We start from the raw sequence: 24,684 nt of genomic DNA on the forward strand, positions 1-24,684 counted from the left end.
CTCGACAGTAGATAGATGCATCTATGGATCATGTCGCACGTCCCTCGACAGTGTACACGTAACTCTGGATCGGGTCGTACGACCTCGGCATAAATCATGCTTAGTAATAACAAGTACACGATGCTTTGACATTTTTATTGCAACATGTGAAGATAAGCGATTTATTGGAAATTATTAAATTATGAAAGAATTATTTATTTCTGCTTGTTAAAGAAATTATTGTTATTCATATAAACCATGTTTATTTAAATATCTTTGTCTTTATATTATTGACCTATAGTAAGTGTCCAAGTCGACCTCTCGTCACTACTTCTTCGAGATTAGATTTGATACTTACTAGGTACACGTTGTTTACGTACTTATGCTGCACTTGCTGTACTTTTTTTGCAGGATCTAAGATAGGTACTTCAGGTGGTCCTTCCGGCGCGTACCCTCGATATCCCGAGGCCTAGTGGTGAGCTGCTTCCTCAGTTGTTCTCTTGAAAGTTTTGCCGGTGAAGGCAATCATGAGATTTGGGAAAAGGGCAAGTTGAGCCCAAGGTTTATAGGTCCATTTGAGGTGTTGAGATGAGTTAGGGAGGTTGCATACGAGCATGCTTTGCCTCCCAATCTATCAGGAGTCCATCCGATTTTTCATGTATCTATGCTCCGGAAGTATCATGCCGACCTGTCATATGTATTAAACTTAAGTACAGTTCAGCTAGATAGAAGCTTGGGTTATGAAGAGGAGCCAGTTGCCATTGTTGATAGACAGGTTCGCCAGTTGAGGTCCAAGAAGATTTCTGCAGTAAAAGACCAATGGAGGGGCCAACCAGTCGAGGAAGCAACTTGGGAGGTCGAGGAAGACAAGCAGAGCAGATATCCACACTTATTCAACACTCCAGGTATAATTTTAAATCCATTCGAGGACGAACGTTTGTTTAAGAGGTGAAGAATGTAATGACCCAACCAGTTATTTTGACTTTTAGAACCCTTTTCCCCTAAATAAAATTCCTTCTATGTGCTTTTATTAATTTATGACTCGTGTGGATGGTTGGTTAGGGATTTGGAAGTGTCCGAGTTGAAATCGGAACACTTGGTTCCTTAAGTTGGCCTTAAAATGCTAAGTTTGACTTCGATCAACTTTTTTAGAAAACAACCCTGGAATAGAATTTTGATGATTCCAACAGCTCTATATGGTGATTTTGAACTTTGGAGCGTGTTCGAAATTTTATTTGAAACTCCGTAGTTAAATTAGGTTTGAAATGGCTAAAATAGGAATTTAAGTTTCGAAGTTTGACCAGGGAGTTGACTTTTTGATATCGAAGTCGGAATCCAGTTCCGAAAATTTTCATAGCTCTGTTATGTCATTTATGACTTGTGTGCAAAATTTGAGGTCAATCGGACTTGATTTGATAGGTTTCGGCATCGAATGTAGAAGTTGGAAATTTTAAGTTTCATTAAGCTTAAATTGGAGTATGATTCGTGATTTTAGCGTTGTTTGATGTGATTTGAGGTTTAGACTAAGTTCTTATGATATTTTAGGACTTGTTGGTATTTTTAGTTGAGGTCCCGAGGGACTCGGGTGAGTTTCGGACGGCTATCGGATCAATTTTTGGATTTGGAGTTTGCTGAAATCTGGTGTCTCGTTTCCATCTACGCGATCGCGTGAGAAGGTTCACGATCGTGTAGGCTGAATTGGGCAGCTGGAAATTTGTTCTATGCGATCGTGTGGGAGCGTTCACGATCGCGTAGGTTGGGCGAGTTGTGCTATGCGAACGCGTGGCTAAGGCCGCGTTCGCGAAGAGGAACGGAGGGAGGAGCTCGGCCATGCGCTTAATTCTTCGCGATCGCGTAGGTTTGCAAAGTCAGTGCTTCGCGATCGTGTAGGATTTTCCACGATCGCGTAGGGTTATTTTTGGACAACAAAAGTTTGTGTTATGCGATCGCGTGAGAATGTTCGCGATCGCGTAGAAGAAATCACTGGGCAGAGAGTTTAAGTCCTGAAAATGGGACTTCGTCCCATTTTTCATTTTTATCGATTTGGAGGTCGGATTGAGGCGATTTTTGGGAGATTTTCAGAGAACATAACGGGGTAAGTGTTCTTAACTCAATATTGGTTAAATTACCCGAATTCATCACTGTTTTTATCATTTTATTGGTGAATTAAATTGGAAAATTTTGAAAACCCTCTTGGATAAATTTGAGGATTTATGGGCCGAATTGTTATCGGAATTTAATAATTTTGGTATGGGTAGACTCGTGGTTGAATGGGCGTTCATATTTCGTAATTTTCACCGGATTTCGAGATGTGGGCCCCTATTGGGACCAAACACACACGCAAGTATACGTGGTCGTCAAGTAATAAAGTGACTCGAAAGTCGGATGTCGAACCCACAGAGACTTAGATTGATCGTTAACTAAGCAAACTAAAATTAATTATTTGTCCAAGCTATTTAAGAGTGACGTTTTTCTATTAATCTACTATTGCGGAAATTAAACAACTAACAACTAATTTATCAAGAATGCGATTTTGTATGATGAGATTTTACTTCAGAGGAGATGGAAATTTCAGGGTTGTGGTTGGTTTATCAATCCTATTAAGTTCAGTAATTACACTCGTTAATCCAGATTATCTATGGTTGCTAATTAACCAGATCGTTTATATGAATAGAATGTTCCCACAATACTACTCGCCTGCCCACAATATATCAATCCTATATTCCTATGGTATTGAATCTATCATGAACGAATATAATACGGTATTTAATTAAGCAAGATTGTTAGGTATATTCCTATCCTAACCATGAAATCCTCCCCCGAGCCACGGGTTCAGAAACAAGCTCTCTCTAATTCTATTCTAATCTATACACGGCTTTCCCAAGCATAGCATAGATAGTAGGGTGAATTGGTAGCTATAACAATTCACAAGTGAAAACTAGAATTAAAAAAACAACCACAAGATGATAATCTGAATTAACGAAGATGTAGTTAATAAACGTTAATAATCATGTCAACCACAACCCTAGAACGTAGAGTGCTTAGCCACTCATGTTCGTAGTAACAATTTTCCAAGTATTTTGCATAAACAAATTATAAAGAAAAGATAAAGGGATGAAGAACTCTATGATTTTCTCCTCCAAAAGTGATTCCCCGTGATGTTCTTGCCTCCAGTCACAAAAACTCCTCCCTTCTCACTATAATGTACGAAACTATGGAATTATAGCCCCACATCAATATCCCACATTTAAATATTGTTCGTCCTCGAGCAATCAAACTACACTTATAGACACAACATATTAAGCAATTTTCTTAACTCATTTTACCAAGAATCTTTAAAATAGACTAAGCACAAGGGTGTAACATATTCACCTCAAGATTTGACTCACAAGTACCATTCATTATTTCACAACTCACTCACTTACTCTAACATAGAGGACAATGACATTACCTTTCCTTCATGAATCAAGTACCCTCACACAACAAAAGAGAGTAGTTCCACACACAATAAAGTTTTAAGAACAATTAGGAACTCAAGTTAGAAAGAATTCACTCACTCTCAGAAATAACATTCATATGCTACAAAAGATGCACCATCGGCTTGCCCGTAGTGTAATACTCGACTAATCGAGCTCATTCAATCAAGGATCAAGTAGGACTTTCATTGGTTGTAATGTAGGCTGCGGGTCGGGTAGGATACATTTGGATATGAGTGAATACACCTTCCTAAGCACTTTAATACATATACTTTAATATTTAAACCCATACTTATGTCAAACCATTACCCCACCTACACATTAATTTATATTAACTCCATACTTCTTTAAGCACAGTTGCATCAAGAGCCACCACTATCACAAAATATTTTCACAACAATACAACTATATTTTTTTTTCTTTTTCAATTCAAGGGGCTCTTACTTTGTTTTTTTTAAAACAGTGCACCTGTCTCCTTATTTCATTAGTTCCACTCAAAAGCTAAACCAACCACCCCACACTTTAACTTTTACAAAGTTCATAACAATTCAAGTGCTCATGACAGGTAAAAAGGCTTATCATGTGGTTGCCAAAGAAACAGGTTTACAGGCTCAACGGGGTTAACTACGATACATAACAATTAGGCGGGTAAAATATATATATTTGGCTCAACAAAGAAACGCCTATAGCATTTCCAAGACTGAACAAAACTACTATTTCGCTTTGTAAACACACAGAGAAAGTTCTAGACACCAAATGTAGTGCACATAATAACATACAAACCTCACACACACATGGAACATAACTCACTCAATATTGGACTCATCAAGACACTCTAGTCAAAGCTATTAAGCAAATTTAAGATTATACAATTTAAGGTACTTATACAAGAGTAAAAACTGAGTCTAAGCGTCACAATCAAAATACTCACTATTCTCAAGGCATAACAAAGTCAAGAGATATTGTTTCAATTCAATTCACATCACCATGGCTCCTCTCCTAAAAAAATAAAACTACCTACACCCGGTTCAAACAAAACCCTTGGAAAAGAACCGCGGCACAAAGAAAAATCAAAGGGAAATTACTACACTACCTACGAAGAAAATCTTTTTTCCTTTTCCTTTAGACTTAAATCCCTCAAGAAAACTGTCTAGGAAATCCATCGTCGGGAAGAGTCTTTTTTTTTTAGCTACTAAAATACTACACAACTATGAAAACAAAAATAAGAAGTTAACATTTTTCTACATCCTACTACTAATTATCTAGAGACTTATCCCACCCCACACTTAAAAGAGTGCAGTGTCCTCAATGCACAAATAAAGCAAAACAATAACAAGCGTGGACAAGAAACTCCCTGAAAGGTTAAAGGCCGAAGCAATAGCGGCTCACGGGGTACTCAGACTTCCCCCAAGCATGACCCTTTATGTGGGCACCCCCACACTTAGTTCTTCCAATGGCTATTCTTCATATTCTTATAATCCTACAAAACAAAAACAACCTTACAACAATTATAAGATAAAAAAATAAAAATAAAAATAAAAATAAAAGAAAGCAGTACAGATGGGTTGCCTCCCAACAAGCGCCTAATTTAACATCGTGGCACGACACTGCTACTCTGTTCAGGCTGGGTGCTTTCTCTTCTTCTTTCTCCCATTAAGTCTAGCCTTTTTACATGCTCTCAGAAGATCTCCTCTTTCATCTCTGGCTATTTTCTCAATCATCCTTACACACTCAGCTTGCAACACCACCTCCTCCAACTCACTTGTCTCATCCGAATCACTATAATTTGCATAAGGACTTTGCTCTATCCCCTTCAGTTCTACCGCAGTAATCATGCACAAGTCCTCATAATGCTTATGGAGCTTAAGTGTCTTGTACACATTAAAAGTAATTTCCTCATCACCAACTCTCATCTTCAACTTTCCTTCCCTAACATCAATAAGCGCTCCACCAGTAGCTAAGAATGGTCTCCCCAAAATAATGGGTACTTCCTCATCTGCCTCGTAATCAAGAATAATAAAATCAGCAGGAAGAATAAACTTTCCCACTCGAACTAACACATCCTCAATAATTCCTTCTGGCATAACTAGTGACCTATCTGCTAACTGTAAAGTGATTGTAGTAGGTCTAAGCACCCCGAATCCGAGTTGCTTGAACAAAGAAGATGGCATCAAATTTATACTAGCCCCTAAATCACACAGGACTCTACCAACTTCTTGTTTTCCAAGAGACAGAAGAATTGTGAAACACCCAGGGTCCTTCAACTTAGGAGGAAGTTTACTCTGAACTCTAGCACTGCACTCTTCAGTAAGTGCAATTGTTTCAAACTTTGTATGTCTTCGCTTGTTTGCCACAATATCTCTGAGATACCTTGCATACTTGTGCACTTCCTGCAAAATTTCCACCAAAGGCAAATTCACACGCACTTGGCTCAAAATATCTAAGAATTTCTTGTACATAGCATCATCTTTTTGCTTTTGCAGTCTTTGTGGAAACAAAGGCAGTGGCCTCGTCACAATTTCTGGATCTGATCCTTTGTTTTCTTTCTTATTATCCTCAACTGGCTTAGGAACTAATTCTCCTTCAGGACTAGATGTATACTTCTGTTTCTGTGGAACTTCTTCTAATTCTCTTCCATTTATCAAGGTAACCGCATTGACTTGAGCCTTAGGATTAGGCTCAATATCACTCGGGAGAGCTCCAACAGGTCTAGTATTATGATTGTTAGCCATTTGCCCAAACTGCCTCTCTAGATTTCTGAACTCTGTGCGCAATTGTTGATTCTCTATCAAGAGCTTTTTCATCATGTCAGTTAAACTCTCATCTGCTTGTTGTGGGGGATGAGGTGGACCATTGTAATTCGCCTGAGGCCTGATATTCTGATTTCCAGCCCAAGAGAAGTTAGGATGATTCCTCCAGTTCGGATTACATGTGTTACCATATTGAGCATTTTGATTCATCGGCCCTCTAGCTTGTTGCCCCACGTAGTAGATGGATTCAGGATTCATGGGACATATGTCACTTGTGTGACCTTCACTACATAACTCGCAGCAAGTAGACATCTGTTGCACATGTTGCATCTGTTGTGCTTGGTGCATTGTCATTTTATTCATCTGATTCGCTAAGCTCGCTATATCTGCCCTCATTACTGAGAATTCATCAAGCTCGATCAAACCTGCTGCCTTTTGTTTAAGTACTCTTTGTGGTTCCCCATCTCCTTGCCAATTATTATCATTAGCAGTAAAATTGTTTAGCAGGATCTGGATCTCACTATATGGTCTTGCCATGCAACTACCCCCACATGCTGAGTCAAGATTCATCTTTGATGCCTCGTCCAACCCATCAACGAAAGTGTGACCCAACACCTCATCTGTCTGACAATGGTGTGGGCAGTCTCTGAGTAACTTCTTGTATCTTTCCCAAGCTTGTCGAAGAGTCTCACCATCTCATTGTTGAAACCCAAGAATCTGGCTCCTTAGTGACTTTGTCTTCTTTGTGGGGAAAAACTTGATTAAGAATTTCCTTGCTAGATCATCCCAATTGTGGATTGAGTTCGCGGGCTCTTTTTGTAGCCATTCCTTAGCTTCCCCCAGCAGTGAAAAGGGAAAGAGTGTCAGCCTGACATAGTCCTTGGAAACGTTCGGATAATTTTAAGTGTCTGTAATTTCTAGGAAGTTCTGAATGTGCCTCTGGGGGTCTTCATGAGATAGACCCACATATTTCTCTATGGACTGAATCAGTTGTACCATATACTGTTTGAGTTCAAAGTGACCCGTGATATCAGGCTTCACAATCGCCTGAGTCATGAGAGCCAGATTGGGACTTGCAGCTTCTATCACCGGACGCTCTTCATTACCTGCCATCTCTATTGGCTGTGGTTGAACTACGATGTCCAACTCTCTTTCAATTCTAGTTCTAGCTTCAACTTCCCTCCTCACTCTATGAAGTGTTCGTTCGATTTCAGGATCAAGAGGAAGGAGATTGTTTGCGCTTCTACTCCTCCGCATTCAAGAGAAGAGCCTGCGTTATCACAAATAAAGCAAACTAAAAAAATTAAAACTTGAACAAATAATGAATAAAAGCTTAACTTAACTAAACAATCAATAACTAAGTTCCCCGGCAACGGCGCCAAAAACCTGTTGGGACCAAACACACACGCAAGTATACGTGGTCGTCAAGTAAAAAATTGACTCGAAAGTCAGATGTCGAACCCATAGAGACTTAGATTGATCGTTAACTAAGCAAACTAAAATCAATTAATTATCCAAGCTATTTAAGAGTGATATTTTTTTATTAATCTACTATTGCGAAAATTAAACAACTAACAACTAATTTATCAAGAATGCGATTTTGTATGACGAGATTTTACTTCAGGGGAGATGAAAATTCCAGGGTTGTGGTTGGTTTATCAATCCTATTAAGTTCAGTAATCACACTCGTTAATACAGATTATCTATGGTTGCTAATTAACCGGATCGTTTATATGAATAGCATGTTCCCACAATACTACTCGCATACCCATAATATATCGATCCTATATTCCTATGGTATTGAATCTATCATGAACGAATATAAACAGTATTTAATTAAGCAATACTGTTAGGTATATTCCTATCCTAACCGTGAAATCTTCCCCCGAGCCATGGGTTCAGAAACAAGCTCTCTCTAATTCTACTCTAATCTATACATGGATTTCCCAAGCATAACATAGATAGTAGGGTGAATTGGTAGCTACAACAATTTACAAGTGAAAACTATAATTAAAGAAATAACCACAAGATGATAATCTGAATTAACGAAGATGTAATTAATAAACGTTAATAATCATATCAACCAAAACCCTAGAACGTAGAGTGCTTAGCCACTCATGTTCGTAGTAACAATTTTTCAAGTATTTTGCATAAACAAATTACAAAGAAAAGATAAAGGGATGAAGAACTCTATGATTTTCTCCTCCAAAAGTGGTTCCACGTGATGTTCTTGCCTCCGGTCGCAAAAACTCATCCCTCCTCACTATAATGTACGAAATTATAGAATTATAGCCCCACATCATCCCCACGGAGGATTTTTGAGTTAATTTCGGATTTTTATTGAAAAATATAGTATTTTCTTATGAAATTGATTCCTATAATTTTGGTGACTGTATTGAATTATTTTGGCTAGATACGAGCCATTCGGAGTTGGATTATCGAGGAAAGGCCTACTAGTAGATTAAATTATAGCAAGTCGAGACAAGTCTCTTGCCTAACCTTGTAAGGGGGAAAGTATCTCATAGGTGATTTAAATTAATAACTATTGCTAATTGTGGGGGCTACGTACACACGAAGTGACGAGAGTCCGTGCATAGCTACTATTTATGCTAAAGTCCGGGTAATTTAGGACTCAAATCATGAATTACGTGTGTTAATTGTATCCTTTATTTAATTAAAGTATTTGAACTATACTGTGAATTGTTAGAAAAAATAGTAAAAGATTAAAATCACATATACTTGAATTTTTGTATAAATTAATTAATTGTTAAAAGAAATTGTACACCCTCTTGCATTAATCTCATAATATATATATATCCTCATTCCGGAGGTACATAAAAAAATGTCCTCTTTTCTTGTGGAGCGGGCCGAATGCCTCGGCAGTATAGATGCATCTATGGATCGCGTCGCTCGTCCCTCGGCAGTGTACACGACACTCTGGATCGGGTCGTACGACCTCGGCAGAAATCGTGCCTAATAATAATAATTACACGATATCTTGATATTTTAATTGCAGCTTGTGAAGCTAAATAAATTGAAAATTATCGCATTTGAAGGAGTTTAATTATTTTTGCTAGTTAAGAAAAATTATTGTAAATTCTATAAATCATATTAATTTAAATATTTCTATTGTAAAATTATTGATCCATAGTGAGTGTCAAAGTCGACTTCTCGTCACTTCTTCTTTGAGATTAGGCTTGATACTTACTGGGTAGACGTTGTTTACGTACTCATACTATGCTTGCTGAGACAGGTACTATCGGAGGACCCATCGGTGCGCACCCACGTTATCCAGAGGCTTAGTGGTGAGCCGCCCCTTTCTGAGCCGTATTGCAGCAACTAGTGCCTCTTCTTGTATTTGTATTCTGTCTATTTTATTTCAGACAGTATTTAGAATTTTGTATAATCTACTAGATGCTCATACACTTGTGACACCAGGTTTTGGCACACACTAGTAGAATTTTTTTGGATTTAATTATTTTACTTGGTTTTAACTTATCTTATTTCTCACATTGTCTTAATATTTTTGCAAGTACTCCGAGTTTTATTACTAGGATAATTTTTAAAGAAATGAATATATGTTTAAATCATTAGTTGGCTTGCCTAGTTGGATGTTGCGCGCCATCACGACCTATAGGTGAATTTGGGTCGTGTCACGTTCTGCATCCCTAGAGTCTCTCTCTCTCCTTTGCATTTTTGTATTCTATCAATTTCATATTCAAACAGTGGTCCGAAGTTTGTATAATTTACTAGATGCTCATACACTTGTTACACCATGTTTTGGCACATACACTAGTAGAATTCTGGTCTTGAAATTATTATTTTGATTTTTATTTATTTAGACCTTCTATTTTTCTTAAATCTTGCAAGTAAGGAAAGTTTAATTACTCAGAAATTTATTAAAAGAGGGAATATATGTTTAATTCACTAGTTGGCTTGCCTAGCGGTGATGTTGGGCGACATCACGACCTATAGGTGAAATTGGGTCGTGACAAAGAGAGAGACCACATTGATTAGAAAGAGATATGTAAGAGGCCATTTGCAATAATCAAACAACAAAAGAAACTCTTTGTTACAAATTATCTCATCTGGAGGAAATTTCAAGGCATAAAATAGCTAGAGAAGGTAGGGAAAAGGGAGAAACTCCAATATGTAGTAGAATGTCTTCCATGTATGAGATTTGAAGAGTGAAACGCAATGTATTATCTCAAAAGAAAGAGAGAAAGAAGAGAGAGAACGAAGAAAAATTCTGAGAGAGAATCATGTATTAATTGAAAGAAAAAGAGAAAAATCATAAATAGCATATTTCATGTCTTAATTGTAGTATATACCATAAATATTTATTTTTCTATAAAATATAAAATGTACCTATAGAAAATAATATTTTAAAATAATTTTAGTTTATAATAAATAAGGTATATACCTTTGTCATAGGAGATAAAATTTCTTTTTTTTATACTCAATTTTTGAGTTTATATGGAGTTTAAGAAAACCAAAGATTTTTGTATATATCAAAACTACCCTAAAACTTATGATTTTACGTATGACATTCTATTACTCAGGAAGATTATTTGTTTTAACAAACAATACTCATAAAGATTACGACTATCCAAACATGTCTTCAAATAAAAGATTTTAATCAATAAACATATTTTTACTCATAATATTGTCTGTGAGTAAGGTAAGAAAGTAATATTCCATCTGTATCAATTTATATAATAACATTACTATTTGGCGAGTCAAAGAGATTTTATTTTATCATGCTCTTCTTAAATATTTTTTAATTTTTGAATTATTAATTTTTGTTTTGGAAAGGAGAGGGGTTGGGGAAATGAGGGAAGGATATTACAAGGTGGAGAATTAAATCCTCATCAACAACGTGAAAATTTTAGGTAGCCAATCAACTGAATTGATAAAATTCTTCTTTTTGAATTATTAATTATCACGACTTATAATATATTTTTAATAATTATAAAATATATAAATTTATTTTAAAAATTTTAAAAATCAATATCTAAATTTATACCGAATACTAATTAGTACTGTAACCCTTGTACTCTCAAACTTTGACACATAAAATCAAAGGAAGGAGTAGTAATAATGAAGGGTACATTAAAACAAGTGGCACATGATAAATACAGTGGCATGATATTTCTAAGTTGACGTTAACTAGCCAAGCCAAGGCAAAGACATATATAGTAAACAACTTAATAATTCAGCATTCTTCATTGAATTTCTGTACATTAAACAAAAAGGCATGTCCACAATAATGGCGAAAATGATGAGCGGATCTACTCCTATTAATCCTGGTAGTACTGGCCGTACATCCTCACCGTCGCTAACTCCGCCGCCAGCTTCTCTTCCCGTCCGTACAATTCCCGGCGGCTACGGTTGGCCGTTGTTAGGACCAATATCTGATAGATTGGATTATAATTGGTTCCAGGGACCTAACACTTTTTTTACCAAGAGAATAGAAAAGCACAAGAGCACAGTTTTTAGAACTAATGTGCCTCCTTGTTTTCCGTTTTTTCTTGGTGTTAATCCGAATGTGGTGGCGGTTCTTGATGTCAAGTCGTTTTCGCATCTGTTTGATATGGAGATTGTAGAGAAAGCTAATGTCCTTGTTGGGGATTTCATGCCTAGTGTTCAGTATACTGGAGATATGCGTGTTTGTGCTTATCTTGATACTTCTGAACCTAAACATACTCAGGTACTTCTCCTCTCCTAGTTTATTTTAAACACATTTTGTTGTTCCATTTTCCCATAGCTTTTAAATATATTAAAGAATTGGTGTCCGTATGTGTTGTGACCTCATACTCTGAATCCATTCACATGAAATGGGATAGAGGGAGTATCTCTTTTCCTACGTTTGGAAACTGAGATATGAAAGAGGATGTTCGTTGCTGAACTTTTGCAAAATAGTTACATTAAGGTCGCCGGCACCCAACGTCATTAACCTAGTGGTCAAAAACGTGAGTTAGAACTCTGAGGGCTCGGGTTTAAATCCCACCAAGAAGCAAAAATGTGAGTTTTTCTTCATTCAAAACCTTAAGATAGCACACTTTTAACACATGTAACCTTTGTCATGTTTGAAAAGCCAAAATTGGTTGCTTTCTTTTTGGTGGTTGAGAGTCTTGGGACTAATAAATGTTCGCAAAAGATTGTTATAGGATTGGAGTGAGTAGATAAAGGGAGATGATTGGTGAGAATTGTTATATCTTGGTATAGGAGTATGAAGTTTAAGGATTAAGATATGTGGGACTAAAGTTTCTGTGACAAATATTTATTTCCTAAACCTTAGGCTAGTTGATCCATGTCGGCGCAGCCACAGTTCGGTCAGTCGTCACCGAAACATTAATAAACACTCCCTCCTGTCCATAATAAATTATCATTACTTTTTGCACACTCATTAAAGAAATACAAATTTCTAGAGAAAAAAAATTATTTACTAAATTAACCTTAATTAATTATTATCTTGACACATTAAAATATGTAAATAAGGGCAAATTTTAAAAAAATAAAATTAATTTTTTCTTGATTATGTAAATGGACACTTATTTTGGACCAAAATAAAAAGGTAAAATTATCACTTATTGTGGAGGATACGGTGAATAAAGAGTATTTTTACAAGGAAAATGTGTGATTTGATGTGTATTAATTGGCCTTGTTTATGAAGTACACCAAAGGATTTGATGTGGTTAGTTAGAGACCTTAGGAGTCGTTTGGTTGAGAAACAAGTTATTTCATAATTAACTATCTCGGGATTAGTTATTCCATTTCTCCCCTTTCTTTCATAGGAAAAAAAAATACTATAATCAGGGGATTAATTAATTATGCCACGATTTTATCCCAATCAAATATAGAATAAACTCATCTCAAAATTAATTATCTATTATCTCTCATATCAAACGAGCCCTTGGGTATTAAGCTTCAAGTGTTAGAAAAACACTTTTAAGTATTAAAAGTAATTTAATAAATTAAGAGTAATAAAAGATAATGAAAACCAATTTTCTATAAAATGATAAAAATGCTAGTATTAAAGTTGTTTGCAAAACACATAAATTAAATTTGAAAATAATACGAAAAGGACGAATGAGAAAGAAGCTACAGATAGACAAGTGTATTTAGGGAATCACAAAAATGTTAGGTATATAATAAAATAAATATTGTCGAACTAATACCTTATGGCTTTGGCTAATTTCAATTTATAAACACTTTTGATATTTGTCAAATATGTAGATAAATAAAAACTGCTCATAAGCTAATTATTCAACTTATAAGCTTACCCAAACACCATATTATTTACATTAGTGGAAGGACGTTATTAATTTTCATTGACTTGGTCACAAATGATAGTTAGAAGAGCGCAGAAAAGATAAAATGTAATTATATCTTGGCCTTGCAATTTCTTATAACAAATAAAATATTTAAAACTTTTAGTAGAATCAACCGCACATATGGTCAATTAATTTTACGGTAGACTATTTGTATCACGTCATAGGTTCGAGCAATAGAATCAACCACTGATTTTTGTATCAGAATAAAGTATCTGCATTACACCCTTTTGAGATACGATCATTTCTCATGCCCTACGTGAACGCTAAATATTTCATACATCATGACTTTTTTCTTTTTTCTTTTTTCTTTTTTTTTTCTTTTTTTTTACTCTTGAACTATAATGTGTTGATAAAGGACCACTGGAACATGTGCATTTTGTCCTAAACTATGAAAGGACCAGCAGTTCGATAAAGTGAATATACATATATACAAAACATATCTCATGACTATATAGAAAAGATCAAAGATAAAAGGAACGATATGACAATTGAATTAGATTTCAATGAACCCACTAGTCCACATTTTATTAGTCATCACTTTGAAAATATCCTCTTGTACAAGATTTTCAGGTATAAATCTAGATATTATTTTTTTTAAAAATAAAACCTACGAAGTATATTTAGGAGCTATAAACTTTTTCTCATGTTTATCACGTGACATAAATTGATATTCCAAATGATCACCGAAAATTCATGGGAGATTAGGGTTTTAGTTTCAAACTTTCGGTAGAGACAAAAGACGTTAAATGACTTCTTCTCGTTTGCCTAACTTTTGATAGACAAAGTTACTTGGCAAGTGGTATTTGTGCCAGTGTAGGCAGTAAATAACTAAATATCCACTGAAATAGTCAGAGTGCACACAAATCGACTCAAACACAATTATTATTTTAAAATAATAATATTTCAGTAAATAGGGTAACATACTATAATTGAATAAATTTCATTAAAGATATATGACTTTTTTTAATACTATCAATATATATGATTTTACTAGCTAGATTTTCATAAATAAAAACACGTCAACGTAAATTTTCCCGCACTAACGGTTCCTTCCTAAAACTAACAAAGATATTTTAGCGGAATTGTCACATATAAAATTGAGCACAATTCACATAAGATAAGAGCCTTTTTAGCATAAAGAAACAACTTAGATTTCTGACCTTTTGCGATCCATTATAACAATGTTTTTTAAAAAAACAAGGAGTTTAAAACGAACTGCTCTTATGGCTCGGGATGGAGGAAGTGTAGATTCCTTTTGAGATGGTCCATAACCTATTGGTATTTGGTCCATATTAGGTACAGCGACAGATGCATCAGTAGATCTCCTTTTCTTTTCTTTTTTTTCTTTATTGGTATTAATTATCTTGACATTTAGCGTTAAAATTTCCGTACACACTCTCTTTTCCAGATTTACTTATGAAAAAATACTAAGTTTGTTATTGTTTTAATTGGCTTAACATTTACATGCCAAGCGTCTCTTTTAGCTTGTTCCTTCATTTGTGTGTATTGTTTTCCCCTTTCCCTTTTAATTTTTATTTGTTGGATAGGAAGAATTCAATCTTCCAATCTGATCACAACTGATAATTGAAATGACACACATAGTGTTGGGAATAAATTCCTTACATAAATAATATTTACAGTAATAAAAGTGGAATAATAATGTAGCATCGAGATACCGTAATTAACAAGAATAAAAGAGTGACTACGACACTAAGATTTTTACGTGAAAAACCCTTTTGAATAAGGAAAAAAAATCACGGCCCCGAGACGAGCAACTGATATCACTATAGTAAGGAATTTTACACTTTGTAGGTCCGAGAAAAACACTCCAAAGATCACTACAATACTCAAAAGAAATAACTCTATTTTGATATTCCCACCTCACTACAATATCGCTCACTCTCTATTTTTTTCATAGACTATTTTCTTATACCCTGTCTGTGAAACCTCACTCTTTCTTTCTAACCCTCAAATATATTTTTCCTTTGAGATTGGTGTGTAAAATGAGAAGTTGAAAGCTTCTATTTATAGGAAAAAGTGTTGTAATCAAAACCAATTTTGGTCAAAAAGTGCGTTTCGGTGCCAGCTACTAATTTTGGCATCTTGCAGATTTTTCTTCTTCATTATGGGGATGGACCCCACAATCTTTTTCTTCTTTTTTCATTATGGGGATCCACCCCACAATCCCCTTTTTTCTTTGTTTCATTATGGGACTGGACCCCACAAATCTCCCCCTCCAGACTCATTCACCTGAAGGAGGTAACACCGGACTTCTAGCTTGAGTGCATGCCGACAAGTTCTTTGCATAACTCGAACTTGTCTCTTGGTACCACCTTATTCAGCATATCCGAAGGATTCTCACTTGTATAGATCCATCCTCTATTCTTTCTCGAATCCAATGATATCTCACGTTGATATGCTTCGTCCTTGCGTGATACATGGTGTTTTTGCTCAGGTCTATTGCACTTTGACTGTCACAATAGATGACATACTTGTTTTGATGCAATCCAAGCTCTCGAAGGAACCGTTTCAGCCAAACCATTTCCTTGCCAACTTAAGTAGTGACAATATACTCTGCTTCAGTTGTAGAGAGTGTGACACACTTCTGCAACTTTGACTGCCATGATATAGCTCCCCCTAAAAATGTGAACAGGTATCATGTCGTAGATTTACGATTATCAAGATCACCTGCCATATCAGCATCTGTGTAACCCTTCAAGATTGGATCAGATCCTCCAAAACACAAGCAATATCCTGTGGTACCTCTCAGGTACCTCAATATCCACTTGACTGCTTCCCAATGTTCTTTTCCTGGATTTTCAAAAAATCTGCTGACAACACCAACTGCATGAGCAATATAAGGTCTGGTGCATACATTGCATATATCAAGCTTTCGACTGCTGAAGAATAAGAAACTCTAGCCATGTTCCCTTTCTCCTTCACTGTTGTAGGACACATCTTCTTGCTCAACTTTAGATGACTAGTAAGAGGTGTGCTGATTGGTTTAGCATTCTTCATGTTGAAGCATTCCAGTACACGTTCAATGTACTTCTCCTGAGACAGCCACAACTTTCTGCTTGTTCGCTCTCGAACTATCTTCATACCCAGAATTTGTTGTGATGGGCCCAAGTCCTTTATATCAAATGACTTGGACAAATCTCCTTTCAACTTTGCGATCAGCCCCTTGTCTTTTCTTATAATTAACATGTCATCTACATACAACAATAATATAATAAAGTTATTCTCATAAAATCTTTTGAAGTAAACACATGGATCAGAATAGATCTTTATGTATGTTTGACTTTTCATGAATGAGTCAAACTTCATGTACTACTGCCTTGGTGCCTGCTTCAATCCATAAAAACTCTTATTTAATTTGCACACCATGTGTTTCTTTCCAGCTATTTCAAATCCTTCTGGCTGCTCCATATAAATATCCTCTTCCAAATCTCCATGAAGAAATATAGTTTCACATCAAACTGCTCCACTTCAAGATCTAGGCTAGCTGATAAGCTCAAAATTGTTCGAATAGAAGTTATTTTAACAACAGGTGAGAAAATGTCGTCAAAATCAATATCTTTCTTCTGTTAGAATCCTTTAACCACCAATCGGGATTTGTATCTAACCTGCTTGCCATTTTCATCTTTCTTGAGCGTAAAGACCCACTTACATTTGAGTGGTCTTTTACCCTTTGAAAGTTCAACCAGCTTGTACGTGCTATTTTTCTGTAGAGATTTCATCTCTTCTCGCATGGCTTTCATCCACTGGTTCTTTTCTGGATGGAACATCACCTCCTTAAGACTTTACGGCTCTCCCTTATTACTGACGAGGACATACTCTGTGAAAGGGTACCTGCATGATTCTACCCTTGGCCTTTTTGATCTCCTCAAAAGTTGTGGTTGTTCTTCTCCCTGAGTGGGTTGATCCACTTGCTCGACATCATCATCAAATTGCTCCCCCTGCTCAATAACCTCTCTAGGTTTCTCCTCTGCTCGGCAACCTCATCGGTCGTACTTTCTGCACTTGTGGGATTGTTAGAAGTATAAGGAATAGTAACAAGGTTAGGAATTATATCATCAGCAGTTCCAACTTCACTTTCTCGGAAGATTACATCTTTGCTTCTTATGACCTTCTTCTTTACAGGATCCCACAATCTGTATCTGAATTCTTCATCTACATATCCGATGTATATGCAAGGAACAGATTTATCATCCAGCTTTGTCCTCTGCTCCTTTGGTACATGTGCAAAAGCTCTGCAACTGAACACCTTCACATGTGAGTAGGGCACCTCCTTGTTGGTCCAAACTCTCTCAAGGATGTCAAACGCCAACGAAACGGATGGACTCCTATTAATCAGGTAACAGGTTGTCTGAATTGCTTTACCCCAGAATGACTTAGGCAGTTTAGCCATTCTAAGTATGCTTCTCACTTTCTCCACAATGGTTCGGTTCATCCTTTCGGCTACGCCATTGTGTTTTGGGGTTCCAGGAACTGTCTTTTCATCTCTGATCCCATGGCTCGAATAGTACTAATCAAATTCTCTTGAAGTGTATTCACCTCCATTGTCACTTCGGAGACGCTTTAGCTTTTGGCATATCTCCCTTTCCACTATAGCATGAAACTTCTGGAAAACTTGAAACACCTAATCTTTGGTTTTCAAAATATAAACCCATAATTTTCGTGAAGCATCATCAATAAAAGTAACAAAATATTTGTTACCGCCCATCGATTCAATTTTTATTGGACCACAAATATCAAAATATACCAAATCAAGTATATTCAATTTTCTTTCATATGATGTCTGAAATGAGACTCTATGTTGCTTACCAAATAAACAGTAGTCACGGGGTTTTACCATTGTATCTTTGGCATAAGAAATGAGTGATTTCTTGGCAAGAATCTGCAATCTATTCTCACTCATATGACCCATTCTTTTGTGCCACAAATCTGCAGAAATCTCATCTTGTGTCGCGTTCAATTCACCTTGGCATATTTCTGCATTTGTCATGTACAACGTGCCGTGAGCAACTCCCTTTGCAATCACTAATGATCCCTTGGTGAGTCTCCACCTTTGATTTGCAAAATAGTTCTCATATCCATCTCGGTCTAAAGCAATTCCCGAGATCAAGTTCATCCGCAAATCAGGTACATGTCGCACGTCCTTCAGAACCAATGTGCATCCGACATTTGTCTTGATACAAATGTCACCAATCCCCGCAATCTTTGAGTAACTTGTGTTACCCATTCTCACAAGGCCGAAATTACCTGCTACATATCTACAAAAAAGATCTCTTACCGGTGTGGCATGGTAAGATGCTGTTGTATCAACCACCCATTCTGACTCTAGACCTGATAAGTGCATGTATTCCTCTTCCTCGTTTATACAGAGGACAACATTATCATTGTTTTATACCATGGCGGCTATATTGTCGTCATTCTTCTGGCCACTAGTTTCACCTTTGCCCTTCCTTAGATTTGGGCAATCTCTTTTGAAGTGACCTGGTTGATCACAATTGTAGTAATTTCTAGCTCTTGATTTGGATCGGTTCTTAGACTTCCCACGAGCTCCGGATCTACCATAGTTGCTCGAACTCCTTTAATAACTCCTGCCTCTACCTTCTGTGATGAGAGCATGTCCTTGATTTTCAGGCTTCTTTCTCATCTTCTCATTGAGTAGAAGAGCTGATGTGACATCTTTCAACCCAATGGTAGTCTTACCATGCAGGATGGTTGTTGCCATATTATCGTACGAAGATGGCAACAAGTTTAACAGCAAGATGGCTTTATCTTCTTCCTCGATTTTCACTCCGAGATTGGCGAGCTGTGTCATTAGTCTGTTAAACACATTAAATGTGACAAAAATTTCGTACATTCACCCATGTGTAGGGCGTATAGCTGTTTCTTCATGTATAATTTATTTGTTAGCATTTTGGACATGTATAGGCTTTCCAACCTTGTCCAAATGCCACGTGCGGTGTCTTCATCAATGATGTTATTTACCACATCATTTGATAAGTTCAACCTGATTGCACTAGCAGCCCTTTTATCCAAGTCAGTCCAATCCTCAGCTTTTATGGTATCAGGCATTTTGGCATCAGCATCTAGTACCTTGTATAATTCTTGTTGGATGAGCAGATCTCTCATCCTTCTTTGCCATGTTGAGAAACCGCTATCTCCATTAAATTTTACTACCTCATACTTTACTCCGGACATTTTTAGTTTTTACCGAGTATAGTACTACCGACAGTGAATAGTATTTTTGTGAACGAGCAAAACCTGTGCTCTGATACCAGTTGTTGGGAATAAATCCCCTACAGAAATAATATTCACAGTAATAAAAGCGGAATAATAACGTAGCATCAAGATACGGTAATTAACAAGAATAAAAGAGTGACTACGACACCAAGATTTTTACGTGGAAAACCTTTTTGAATAAGGAAAAAAAATTACGGCCCCGAGACGAGCAACTGATATCACTATAGCAAGAAATTTTACACTTTGTAGGTCCGAGAAAAATACTCCAAAAACCACTACAACACTCAAAAGAAATAACTTTCTTTTGATATTCCCATCTCACTAAAATATCGCTCACTCTCTATTTTTCTCACAGATTATTTTCTTATACCCTGTCTGTGAAACCTTACTCTTTCTTTCTAACTCTCAGATATATTTTTCCTCTGAGATTGGTGTGTAAAATGAGAAGTTGAAGGCTTTTATTTATAGGAAGAAGTGTCATAACCAAAACCAATTTTGATCAAAAAACGTGTTTCGATGCCAACTACTAATTTTGTCATCTTACATATTTTTCTTCTTCATTGTGGGATGACTCCACAATCTTTTTCTTCTTTCTTCATTACGGAATCCACCCCACAATCCCCTTTTTTCTTTGTTTTATTATGGAAATAGACCCCACACATAGTAATAGTAATTAACACATATCTTGGCTAGTTTTTAAGCTTGAGGGCGACAAAAGATGTCGAATTCTTAAGCTCAAACAAAGGAATGATAAGTTCTACTCCACTACATACACTAGTATAAATTGTACAATGTTACACTTAAAAAGTATTAGAAAAAAAAGCAATAAAACATATTTCTAAGTAGACATAAAGTAAATTTTTCAATCCAACTCTGCATCAACTTGAAATTGACACTAATTTGTCTTGTGGTCCAGTATGTCTATATATATATATATATATATATATATATATATATATATATTAAGAAGTCCAGACATAAACGGGGAGATGACAATAGAGTTGGCCTTTCAGTGAAACAATAAAGTCATAGGTGTCCACATTTTACACATGATAGATATTAGTTTCAAAATATCTCCTTAAATCTCTAGTAGATCTTTTTTTTTCATGTTTTTCAAGAATTATGTAATGTTTTAAAAAGACAAAAATACTACTTATTGATGATTCGTCTTCAGTGGTTTAACTTCTAAATAGTCATAGCAATCACTAAGGGTTTTTAGTGTTTCGATTCGGCCGGTTATTTTATAAAATTTATACTATATTAATTTTTCGGTCATTCTATTATTTATAATCAAAATTAGATTTTTTGAAACATTTTCAATCATGTTGGTTTCTCTTCGGTATCGGTACGCTTGGTTAATTTTCAGTATTTTTTTTAAATGTCATGTAAAAATCACTAGTAGGAGTAGAATGCAACGACATACGTACTTTTATAGGACTTAGCAAAACTTTTTAGACAATTTTAAATTTTAAAAGGTTATGAATTAAGAAAATTTGAAAGCTGGCGAGAGTATAGATCCATCAACTATTTACAGTAAGCAAATACAAAGAAAATATAAATAGTTGTGACTCAAGAATAAAGTCTATGAAAGATTAAATATTCAAAAAGATAAATCTAAATCATACGGAAAAAAATATATTCAATACATTGCAGTTTGCTACTCATAATCCCTACAATACCTCGTGTCTTACTAGTGAATATGGTGGAAGTAATTTCGTTTCAATAAGAGTAGCATAATAAGTTTGAGAATTAGGATTTTGAGTTTAATTACTTGTTGGCTTATAATAGTTTTCATAATTCCAAGGCCCGGAAAAAAATTTAATGCTTTATTATTTTCAAACTTAATATATAAATGTATTTTTCACATGTATATTTATTCGGTACAGTTCGATATTTTTTCAGTTTATTTTCATAAAATAAAAAATTTATCCTAATTATCGTTACGGTTATAGATTTATATAAAACCCTATAATTTTATTAAAAAGAACTAAAAATCGGTTCAATACAGTACAATTCAATCGGGTTAGTCGGATTTTATATATCTATTGACACTTGCAATCACATTATAAGGATAACTAAAGTCTCATGTGGCTAATGCCTTGGTAGAAGGGCATTTGTTCTTTTATATATTGAACATTCACTCCAAATGTCTCAAAATTTCTATCCTTGTGCACTACCCTTTGAATTGTTTGCCCAATATGTTTAAGAATATTTTGTTTAATTTAAGTATTTCTTACATATAATAAAGGGGAGCCTTAGAGCAAATATAAAGTTATTTTCGCATGACCTATAGATTATAAGTTCGAATCGTAGAAAAAGCATTAATTCTTACATTAGGGTAGACTGTCTATATTACACTTAGGAGTGACAAAAGTGGCTCAACCCCATTTGACCCGCTCAACCCGCCAATACTTTAATGGGTTGAGCATGAGCTGCTTTAATGATGGGTTAAAGTTTGGACACAACCCAATTAAACTCATTTATTTTAAGTAGCCCAAATCAGCCCATGATTTCATCCCAAAATGACACATGAATACTAATTGTCCTTTAAAGCTTGTAAGGGTGTGTTTGATATGAAAGAAACTATTTTTTCTTGGAAAATATTTTTCTAAAAATGAGTGATTTTATCACTTATTTTTTCATATTTAATTGGTGAGTGAAAAAAAATTTTCGAAAAATATTTTTTAGTGTTTGGTTAGAGAGTCGAAAATATTTTTTCGAAAAATAATTTTCTAGGCTACTCTCCTCAACTCCCTTCCACCCAAATCCCCATATTTCTTGTGCCCTGAGTGGAGGTACTGCAGGATGCTTTGTGCACTTGACTAACCTTTTATTTCTTACTTATAATAAGATTATATTTTCTATAACAAAAGATTTGGTGATTTAGAACAAAAGTTACGAGATACATTTATCATTATGCATTGGTAGTTAAACAATTTTTTTTATACTGTTTAATTGCAGATTAAGAACTTTTCATTGGACATTCTAAAAAGAAGCTCAAAAACATGGGTGCCAACACTTGTCAATGAACTCAACACCATGTTTGAAACTTTCGAATCAGATATCTCAAAATCAAACTCAGCTTCTCTTCTCCCTACTATGCAAAAACTCCTCTTCAACTTTTTTTCCCTCACTCTCTTAGGAGCCAATCCATCAGCTTCACCAGAAATAGCCAATTCTGGCTACGTAATGCTTGACACGTGGCTAGCTATTCAACTTGCACCTACTGTTAGTATTGGTGTACTTCAACCCCTTGAAGAAATATTTGTCCACTCTTTTAGTTACCCTTTTTTCCTTGTCAAAGGTGGTTATGAAAAACTCATACAATTTGTCAAAAATGAAGCTAAGGAAGTTTTAAATAGAGGTAAATCAGAGTTTGGACTTACTGAACAAGAAGCTATACATAACCTTTTGTTCATTCTTGGGTTCAATGCTTTTGGTGGTTTCTCTATTTTTTTGCCAACCCTTTTGGGAAATCTTGGAGATGAGAAAAATGCAGAGTTACAAGAGAAATTGAGAAATGAAGTTAGAGAGAAAGTTGGATTAAAGCCAGAAAATTTGAGTTTTGAGAGTGTTAAAGAAATGGAACTTGTTCAGTCTTTTGTATATGAAACACTTAGACTTAGTCCACCTGTGCCAACTCAATATGCAAGAGCAAGAAAAGATTTTAAGCTAAGTTCACATGATTCAGTTTATGAAATCAAGAAAGGTGAACTTCTTTGTGGATATCAGCCATTGGTTATGAGAGATCCAAAGGTGTTTGATAATCCTGAAAAGTTTGTGTTGGAAAGGTTTACAAAGGAAAAAGGGAAAGAATTGCTGAATTATTTGTTTTGGTCAAATGGACCACAGACTGGGAGACCAACTGAATCAAACAAACAATGTGCTGCTAAGGATATTGTTACTCTTACTGCTTCTTTGATTGTGGCTTATGTTTTTCAAAGGTATGATTCAGTGAGTTTCTCTTCTGGTTCAATCACATCTGTGAAAAAAGCCAGTTGAGTTTTGAGTTGTGGCAGCTAATTAAGCTTTGCTAGACATGTCAAAATAATGTCTTCAGAATTCAGACATCTCTTTTTCCCCCTCCCCCTTGTGTGATACTCCTTATGTGTAATATAAATTCAACAATGAAATTTCAAGGAGTGCTTATTTATTTTTTTTGAATATTGCCTTAGATTTATATGAGTCTACTTCTACATATTCAAAGAGTTACAGTTTAAAAAACTTTATGCATGACAAAGTCACTCAAAAGAGAACTTTTGTAATCTTCAATTATAAGTGGGATTAATAATTGGAAAAATACATTGATACTGATGATGGAGGCATGCATGTACTTCCAATGACTATTTTTCTTTCTAATTTTTGGAAATTAAATCAGTATTCTTTTCCCAATTAGCTCAACAGATTTGTCCACCCACAGCCAGGTTGGTTAACTTAGGAAAATTTTAAAATGAAAAGAATTAAACATTCAATATGGAGATTAGTCCTAGGAGAAAAGTTATTGCTCATTATGTAAGTTTGCTGTAACAATATTTGCGGGAAAAAAAAAAAAGGGAAGAGAAAAATGATAGGAAGAAAAGCAATTCCATATTCGAATTAATATATCTGAGATTGCCACATTGTTGATTATAGGTGCACGTCAAGCACTTGGAGCTTTTCATCTTTTGTTCAAATAATCCGGTAATGAAAGGGTAACCCGATGTACGAAACACCCCGCATTCACGTAAGGTCCGAGGAAGGGACGCACCCTAAGAGGGTATGGTGTAGACAGCTTACCCTAATACAAGTATCAATGGCTGATTCCATCTGTTTTCTACACAGAATGTTCCATTTGCTACTTGATACTAAATGTTTTTATTTACATATCTAAAAATCATTACACACCAA

General features: G+C 35.5%; 2 protein-coding genes and 1 non-coding gene across 3 annotated transcripts; 2 read left to right on the forward strand and 1 right to left on the reverse strand.

Moving 5' to 3' along the window:
- Positions 1-5,074: 5,074 nt before the first annotated feature.
- LOC104111685 (uncharacterized) lies at positions 5,075-7,318 on the reverse strand. The gene is made up of 2 exons (XM_070179941.1): positions 7,202-7,318; positions 5,075-6,829 (listed from the first exon to the last, which is right to left on the reverse strand). The coding sequence occupies exons 1-2, from the start codon at positions 7,316-7,318 to the stop codon at positions 5,075-5,077; spliced, it is 1,872 nt and encodes a 623-aa protein (XP_070036042.1).
- On the forward strand, positions 6,831-6,937 carry LOC117280419 (small nucleolar RNA R71). The gene has a single exon (XR_004510953.1). It is a non-coding gene; the product is annotated as a small nucleolar RNA R71 (small nucleolar RNA).
- A 4,053-nt stretch (positions 7,319-11,371) lies between the features above and the next one.
- On the forward strand, positions 11,372-23,961 carry LOC104111680 (fatty acid hydroperoxide lyase, chloroplastic). The gene is made up of 2 exons (XM_009621428.3): positions 11,372-11,915; positions 22,759-23,961. Exons 1-2 carry the CDS (start codon positions 11,463-11,465, stop codon positions 23,797-23,799), a joined length of 1,494 nt encoding a protein of 497 aa, XP_009619723.1. The 5' UTR covers positions 11,372-11,462; the 3' UTR covers positions 23,800-23,961.
- Positions 23,962-24,684: the final 723 nt, after the last annotated feature.

This window comes from Nicotiana tomentosiformis, chromosome 7, assembly GCF_000390325.3.
Source record: "Nicotiana tomentosiformis chromosome 7, ASM39032v3, whole genome shotgun sequence".
NCBI lineage: Eukaryota > Viridiplantae > Streptophyta > Magnoliopsida > Solanales > Solanaceae > Nicotiana > Nicotiana tomentosiformis.

What these genes read in the sequence shown, in the direction of transcription:
- LOC104111685 (XM_070179941.1), bottom strand. Translation starts at nt 7,318, where the DNA reads ATGGCAGGTAATGAAGAGCGTCCGGTGATAGAAGCTGCAAGTCCCAAT. An exon ending in TTGAACTCAAACAGTATATG is followed by an intron (nt 6,830 to 7,201) that starts GTACAACTGATT and finishes CACCATTGTCAG; the next exon opens with ACAGATGAGGTGTTGGGTCA.
- LOC104111680 (XM_009621428.3), top strand. Translation starts at nt 11,463, where the DNA reads ATGTCCACAATAATGGCGAAAATGATGAGCGGATCTACTCCTATTAAT. An exon ending in CTGAACCTAAACATACTCAG is followed by an intron (nt 11,916 to 22,758) that starts GTACTTCTCCTC and finishes GTTTAATTGCAG; the next exon opens with ATTAAGAACTTTTCATTGGA.